The following is an 8,044-nucleotide window of genomic DNA, read 5'->3' as shown; positions in this document are numbered from 1 at the left end:
ACCCTTCAGTCCGCAGGCCGACGCTCTATGCACTGAGCCAAACTGGTTTCGGCAGCCTTGTGCTTAATTCACTTACTAAAACTTTCCATGGCCACAGGGAAACTTGGGTTTGCAGGAGTGGGGCTGCAAGAAAAATGAAAAGGGAGGACCCCTGTGGATTTGCCAGGCCTGGATCCTCTGGAATAATGTCCCTTATGGGTCCGTGGGGGGTGAGGTTCCAGGTGCTCTGGGGAGAGGACAGGGCTGGGCGGGGCCTGAATCCTAGGCTTGCAGGGTCAGAGACATTTCCAGCTCACCTGGACCCTGTGCTCAAGGCCACAGCAGGCAGGTATGGGCCCAGGTGCAGTCCCTAGAGAGCAACCCTAGGTGTGCCTAGGCTGCCCCCTAGTGGCAGCATGCGGAAGCTCCCGAGGACTTTGAAATCCTTGGCTGGGGGGGACACCTGTCCTCAATCCATTTCTCTCTTCCTGTGCCTCTGCTCCCTGAGCTTTTCCAAATGTGGAATCACTCATTCGCACATGTCAACGGAGTGTCCTCCCTTCCCCCCAGCTGGGAAACCATGTGTGCAGCCCTTCCGGGGTCCCTGGACAAAACAGAGGGAGAAGAAGCAGTTTGTCTTCCCTTGGTGGTGCTTTCACTTCTATTTTTTTTTAAATATATTTTTTATTGATTTCAGAGAGGAAGAGAGAGGGAGAGAGAGAGAAACATCAATGATGAGAGAGCATCATTCATTGATCGGCTGCCTCCTGCACGCCCCCCACTGGGGATCAAGCCCGAAACCCAGGCATGTGCCCCGGACCGGGAATCGAACCGTGACCTCCTGGTTCATAGGTCGACGCTCAACCACTGAGCCACACCAGCCGGGCTTCCTTTCACTTCTAAGTTATTCTTTTGAGGCCCTGGCCCGATAGCTCAGCTGGTTAGAGTGTCGTCCTGATATGCCAAGAGTGAGGGTTCAATCGACCAATGAATGCATGAATAAGTGGAGCAACAAATGGGTGTTTCTCTCTCCCCCTTCCTCTCTCTTTGAAATCAATAAATAAGAATAAAGTAAAATATTCTTTAATTTTTTTTCTATTTTAATGCGGGGCTGAACATAAGACAGAAAAATAACATCCTGGTCACCTTTTTTTTTTTTTTTTTTTTAAGAGGCAAAGCTTTCCTTGAGACGGTCATACACAGCCATGGATGGGGCATGTTCGCCTCTTACATTGCTGAATCCACACAGAGCGGCACTTCTCCAAACACCTGTTGTCGCGGTTACTGACATCGCCAGACCAGCCTGTCACCCTCCAGGGGCTGCTCGTCCTGTTTCCTTTCGGGAACCTCTGAGCTCAGACGGAAGCCCTGCGGCTCTGAGAGGCGAGGGGGTGCGGGAGGCTGCCATCGGTTTCACACGTGGTGCTCTTGGAGGCGAGGAGGGGTGCTGGTGAGAGGGCCCGGGTGCTGGCTTCTCCTCTGGCAGGGCCTGGGCGGCCAGAGGCCACCCCCCTCCTCCCCCCCGGACAGCCTTGCTCACTCATCATGGAGGGACATGTAATCCAGCAGGTGGGCTGGGACGAGTCCTCTGCGGCCGCCGGACTCCCCGTAGTAGAACCCCCTGTCGTCCACGGGCCCGTACACCGTGACCAGGTCCCCAGCCTTCAGCAACAGCTTGCCCTTCACTTGGCCCCCCGCCCACCCGTCCTTGGGGTCATAGTCCAGAGCTGCCATCATGGTCATTCGAGTGCACAGTGGAGGCTTCCTGGGGTCCCCTTGGGGCGGGGTAAAGGAGTCCTGGGGCATGGGGAGCCCTCCGATTTCATCTTGCGCTGGTAAATGCCACCTCCTGTCAGTCCTCTCCATCCCTTCCTCCACCTCAGCCACCAGATGCCCGGGGATGTTGCCCACTCGGCCGTGGCATTCCCCACGGTAGAAGCCCTGGGAGTCCTGGGGGCCCCACACTCGCAGCAGCTGCCCTTTCTGGAAGGCCAGCTCCTCCTCTGCAGCCTCGGGGCTGGCGGACATCACCAGGGGCTCGTAGTCAAAGAGGGCCACAAAGACCCTGGCCGAGGCGTCCGGGCCCGCCTCCCGCAGCCGGGGGTCTCCCCGGGGCCCCGGAACGGCTTTGCTGGACGAAGCCGGACAGAGCGTGGAGCTGGGCTCGTGGAGCTGGCTCTCTCTCTCGCCCCACAGAGCCTGCCCTCGCCTGCTCTGCGTCCTCAGCTCCCTCCTCTGCTCCTGCCTCTCGGTGGCCCATGGGCCGAAGCACAGGGCCGCCTCCTCCTCCTCCTCCTCCTGCTGCTGCTGCAAAACGTCATGGAAGGCAGACGCGTGTCGTTGGCGGGTGCCTCTCTGGGGGGGCGTGAACACCTGGGCGTCTCGCATCTGCCTCAGGACCTTGTCGAGGGCAGCCTTTCCCTGACAGGCTTCTCTCCCGGGCGCACGCTCGGGAGACAGATGGGGGACTCCCAGAGCAGGGCTTCGGCTGGTGCCCAGGTGCCAGTCACGGTCCTCTCCCCCCTGAGACTGGCCACTGTGCAGGGGTGGCCTGTGGTTCTGAGGGCTCTCCCGAGAGAGGAGGTCTTCTCTGCAGACCCCCCAGGCCTCTGCAGGCCCCGGGGTGTGGCCGCCTGCCCCTGCCCTTGGACATTCTCCTTCTGAGCTCAGGCCGGGCATCGGGGGTTCTTCAGGGAATGCTTCCAGGGACTCCCCACAGCTTCTGGGGGTGTGAGAACCAGCCCTGGCACCCAGTGGAGCCGGCACCAACCTCTGCGGGCAGACGGGGAAGGTGGTGGTGCACGGGGACCGGTCGCCACGGGGGCAAATAAAGGGAGAGGTCTCTGGCAGTCTGTTCCCGCTCCAACCGTCCTGAGGGATCTGAGCCGGCACCGAATCCGGCGACTCGCCACAGAGCGAGACGGTTCTCACCGAGACCTTCTGGCACATCCAGGGCAGCTGGAGCTGGGACAGCTCCAACAGGGTGCTGCCAGCCGTGGCGTTGGTGACCTCTGCCACCTTGAGCCCATCGGCATACACGGCGTAGCCGGTGACCCGGACCCCGTTGGAGAAGCCGGCCAGGTCGATGGTCACTGGGAGCCAGCTGACCACCAGGAGGCCCGGCACTGCGTGGCGCTCCACCAGCACGTCCAGCGGAGGGTCCGGGGGCCCCGCCAAGGGCGTGTCGAAGGTGAGTGCGGAGGACAGGGTTTCCCAGCGCCCCTGCATGGAGTCCCACGGCAGCTGCACCTCCACCTGCACCCGGTACCGCGTGCTGGGCCGCAGGCTGCGGAAGGCGTAGCTGCTCACGCCGGCTGGGGTCAGGGCGTGCTTCTGGTCATCCAGGTACACCACGTGCGGCCGGCGGGGGCTGCTGGAGACCCAGAGGATCCTGGCTGACGTGGCAGCCACATTCTGCAGGCGTAGCTGTTTGGGGGCTACGCAGGGGACCCTGTCGGGCCCTAAGAGGGATCTGGAGAACCCCTGCTCCTCCGCACTCGGCGGTGGGCCCAGCCAGCCATCTTCTGTCTTGCCATCGGAGATCTCTATTGCCACTTCCGTCTTGGAGGCCACCCTCACCATCTGGCACGTCTCCCCATCCGCAGCTCCCTGAGTTTCCCCGGGCAATACGCTGTGACTAATGTCTTCCTTTGAAGCTCTGCCCTGTCCAGCTGGGAGCTGAGCGGGGCCAGGGTCAGAGGTCTCGGGGGGCAGGCAGCCAAGGACGTCGTTGTCCGGAATCTGCACCACCAGGTTGGAGGGCACCAGGCCCCGCCGGCCGTCCTCCAGCTCCCCTTCGTAGAAGCCGTCCTCGTCCATCTCGCCAAAGATGTACACGTAGTCGCCCGCCGTGAGGGGCAGCTCGCTCTCCGGGTGCTCGTTGGGCCCCTCAAACGGGTTGTAGCTGTATCGAACCAGGAAGATCTTGAGCTTGGGGGCGGCGGCGGCGGCGGCGGCGGCGGCGGCGGCGGCGGGGGCCTCCGAGTCCCCCGCTTCCAGGGTCAAGGACGCGCTGTCGGGATCCAGGTCCTCCACCTCACTGGCTGTGTCCATGTCCAGAGTGAGGCAAGACGGCACGGTGGCCCACGGGGATTCCACCTCGGAGGAGGAGTTGGACTGGGAGCTGGTTTTCTTGGCCTGGGGTCTGCTGTCCAGAGGCTGGCTGGCTGGGACTCTGCCTGGTGCTCGAGGGGGGGCACGGGCTGGCTCCCGGAGGGCAACTGGGCTCTCCGGCAGAGAGGCGTCCCCCTCCTGTTTGTCTCCGCTCGGCCGTGGAGATGCCCGGTCTTCGGGCCCTGGCTGGAACCTGGCCCTTCTGCTCTTCCTGCCTTGGAAATCCGGGGCTTGGGAGGTCTCCGGGGGCTCCTGGGGATGGGGACCAGGCTGGCTCTGCAGCACCCGCACTTCCTCCCGGGCAGCCTCGAGATCGCGCAGTGCCTTCTGCAGGTCACGCTGCAGCTGCTGCTGCTCGTCCCGCTCGCGCGCCGCCTGCTGCAGCAGCTGCTCCACCAGCAAGTCCGTGGCGTCGCGCTCCCGGCACGCGCGGCCCAGCTGCTCGCGCACATCGTCCTTCTCGGTCGCCAGCTTCCGCGTCCAGCCGGCGGCTTGTGCCGGCAGCAGCCGCGCCTTCTCCTCGGCCAGCCAGGCGCCCTCGCCAAGCGCGGTCTGCAGCTGTGCCTCCGCCTCCGAGCCGCGCCGCCGCCGCGCCGCCGCCGGGGCCCCCGGCTCCTGGCACTCCCGCCTCCGCGGGGACACCTCGCGCTCCAGCGCCTGCACCTGGCACCGCGCCTCCTCGCATCTGAGATCTCTATTGCGGCTCGGGGCTCCGTGGCGCAATGGATAGCGCATTGGACTTCTATTGCGGCTCGGCTCCGCCCGGGCGCCGCGGGTGGCCGCCTTCTGCAGCGTCAGCTGCCTCTGCAGGCGCAGCACCTCGCGCTGGGACTCCCGCTGCAGCCGGTCCAGGTCGCTGACTTTGAGCCACTGCGCGCTGGCCGCGCCCCCATGAGGGTGCGGGGCGCTGCCGAGGCCCGAGGCGACGTGCGTCTGCAGCAAGTGGCACTCGTGCTGCAGCTCTTCGATCTGCTTGTCCTTGGCCAGCAGCGCGCTCGCCTGCTCCGACAGGTCCCGGGCGCGCTGGCGGGCGAAGGCCTGGCACAGCTCCAGGCCGGCGGCGGCGGCGGCGCGGCTCTCCCCGGGCACCGGCGCGCTCAGGGCCCGCAGGTTGGTCTCCTGCAGCTTGCGGGCCCGGTCCTCCAGGCGGCGGGCCAGGCCTGTGAGCTCCGCGTGCTTCACCTTGAGCCGCTTCGCCTGGTCCGCCTCCTGGTCCGGGAAGCGCGCGCGCCGCCGCAGCTGCAGGTTCTCTTGCAGCAGGTCCGAGCAGCGGCGCGCCAGCCTCTGCAGCGCCTCCGACAGCTCCGAGTTCTGCTTCCCAAGCTCTTGATCCTCCAGGCTCAGGGGCGGCAAGAGGGCCAGGGCATCGCAGGGCTGGCTCCCGGAGTCTAATCCTGTCTGCTCGCCGGGACCCCTGGGCTGCGATGGTGGTGGCAGCGGCTGCGGGGACGGCGGCGACAGCGATGGCGGCGGGGGACTCAGGAAGCCCAGGATGAACGTGTCCGCCGAGGAAGCCCGCTCCTCGGACTCGGGGGCCCTGAGGGGACGACGACTCAGAATGCTGTCGAGCGAGTGGGAGCGCGCTGGTGCCAGGGAAGCGAGGGAGCCGGAGCGCGTGGGGAGCAGGCTGTCGAGGGAGCTGGAGCCCGCTGCGGGCACCCCTTGGAGGGAGCGGGAGCTCAGGCCATCAAGGGATTCGAGTCGAACTTGGGGGGACTTTGGAGGGCGGTGAGAGTCGCTGGCGGCCTCGGGGTGCGGGTCTTCCGAAGAATGCACAGCCGCCTGGGGATCTGGGGCGCCGGGCAAAACCGGGAGCCAGCGGGAGTGCTCCAGGGCGTACTTGAGAAAGAGCTGCCGCTCCAGGTCGAGCGCCGCCTGCAGGTGGCGGATGCGCGCTGCCTGCTCGCCGTCGGTCTCCCAGCGGAGCTGCGCCAGGACGTCCTGCAGGCGGCAGCGGCACTGCGCGGCGGCGGCGGCGGTGGCGGCGGCCTTGGGCGCCCCCGTGCGGCCGCCGTAGCCGCGGTTCACCAGCTCGGCGGCCAGCTGGCGCTGCAGCTCCCGCGCCTGGCGGACGACGCCGTCGCGCTCGCGGTGCAGCAGCTGCTGCAACTGCCGCATCTCGGCCTCCTTCCAGCGCAGCAGCTGCCGGATCTCGGCCTCGCGCTCCCGCAGCACCTTCTCCTGCAGCTGCCGCAGCTCCCGGCAGCGCTGGGCCTCCCACTGGGAGCGCAGATGGTCCACCAGCTGCCGCCGCCCCTGCTCCTCCGCCTCCCGCAGCTGGCGCGCCTCGGCCGCCCAGCGCCGCCGCTCCGCCCTCCCGCGCGCCCGCTCCTCCTCCAGCTCCGCCCGTAGCTTCTCCAGCTCCCGCTTCTGCTCCTCCAGCACTGATGCTGATGCCGATGCCGTCGGGCCCGGACTGGCCAGCTTCTTGGGTGTCGCGCGGCTGCCACCGGAAGGGTTGGGCGAGTCCTTGGTCATGGTGGCTGCTGTCCGGCCAGGTGCTTGGCGTCCCCTGGCCCAGGCCTCCGGTGGCCAACGGCTGCCGTCCCAGCCGGCCAACCGCCCCGCGCGCCCCTTCCGGCGTCTCCCGGGGGTCTCCGCGCGCCCCTTCCGCCTCTGGGCGAGTTCTCTGAGCCCCTGCCATGCGTGCACAAGCCCTCGCTCCTCTCCCAGCTGCCTAGGCCGGGGATTGGTTGCCTCCTGCAGGCAATCCCTACCAGGGCTGGGGAGCCTGCAGCCAAGGTACATGCCTTTGACCAGAATCAAACATGCAACCCTTCGGTCCAAAGGCTGATGTTCTGACCATGGAGCAAGCGGCCAACGCAGGTTAGGGCTGTTTTTGGTTTTGTTTTGGTTTTGGTTTTTAATCTATTTTATTGATTTTTTTACAGAGAGGAAGGGAGAGGGACAGAGAGCTAGAAACATCAATGAGAGAGAAACATCGACCAGCTGCCTCCTGCACACCCACCACCGGGGATGTGCCCGCAACCAATGTACATGCCCTTGACCGGAATCAAATCTGGGACCTTTCAGTCCGTGGGCTGATGCTCTAGCCCAGGGGTCCTCAAACTTTTTAAAGTGGGGGCCAGATCACGGTCCCTCAGAGAGCTGGAGGGCCGAACTATATGAACTATTAATTCCTACTGTAACACCTCGGCTGCGCTCACTGCCCAAAAAACCTGGCGGGCTGGATCAGACTCCTCTGCGGGCCGCATGTGGCCCGCGGGCCGTTGTTTGAAGACCCCTGCAACTGAGCCAAACCGGTTTGGGCAGTTTTTGTTTTTTTAAATATATATATTTTTTTATTGATTTCAGAGAGAAGGGAGTCGGGGAGAGAGAGATAGAAACATCAGTGATGAGAGAGAAACATCAAATGGCTTCCTCCTGCATGCCCCCTATTAGGGATTGAGCTCTTGGTTCATAGGTCAACACTCAACCACTGAGCCATGGGCACAGAAAAAGGTTTTAAGTTTCCTAACCTCTCCAGCTACAGTAGCCCCAGCGTTCTACTCCACTTTCCTTATTTTTGGGTTAATGTTTTTTTTCTTTTTTTTTTTTTTTTTTTTTTTTTTTGTCTGTTCTCTGAGGTGGCCTCAGCATCTGGAACAGTGCCTAGCACATGGTAATGCTCAATAAATATATGACAAGCCAAAACCGGTTTGGCTCAGTGGATAGAGCATCAGCCTGCAGACTGAAAGGTCCCAGGTTGGATTCTGGTCAAGGGCATGTACCTTGGTTGCAGGCACATCCCCAATGTGGGGTGTGCAGGAGGCAGCTGATGGATGTTTCTCTCTCATCGATGTTTCTAATTCTCTATCCCTCTCCCTTACTCTCTGTATAATAATCAATAAAATGTATTTTTTTTTAAATACATGACCAGCCCTAGCTGGTTTATAAATACATGACCAGTTCTAGCTGGTTTGGTTCAGTGGCTAGAGCGTCAAGGACACAT

The 8,044-nt window shown here is 63.2% G+C and overlaps 1 protein-coding gene across 1 annotated transcript; it reads right to left on the bottom strand.

The window, feature by feature from the left end:
* Positions 1-825: 825 nt before the first annotated feature.
* On the bottom strand, positions 826-6,776 carry LOC311613667 (RIMS-binding protein 3A-like). Its single transcript, XM_084867820.1, has one exon. The coding sequence runs from the start codon at positions 6,568-6,570 to the stop codon at positions 1,516-1,518; it is 5,055 nt and encodes a 1,684-aa protein (XP_084723946.1). The 5' UTR covers positions 6,571-6,776; the 3' UTR covers positions 826-1,515.
* Positions 6,777-8,044: the final 1,268 nt, after the last annotated feature.

This window comes from Pipistrellus hanaki, assembly GCF_964339955.1.
Source record: "Pipistrellus hanaki genome assembly, chromosome: 19".
Classification (NCBI taxonomy): domain Eukaryota; kingdom Metazoa; phylum Chordata; class Mammalia; order Chiroptera; family Vespertilionidae; genus Pipistrellus; species Pipistrellus hanaki.
This window is presented reverse-complemented; position numbering and strand designations above follow the sequence as displayed.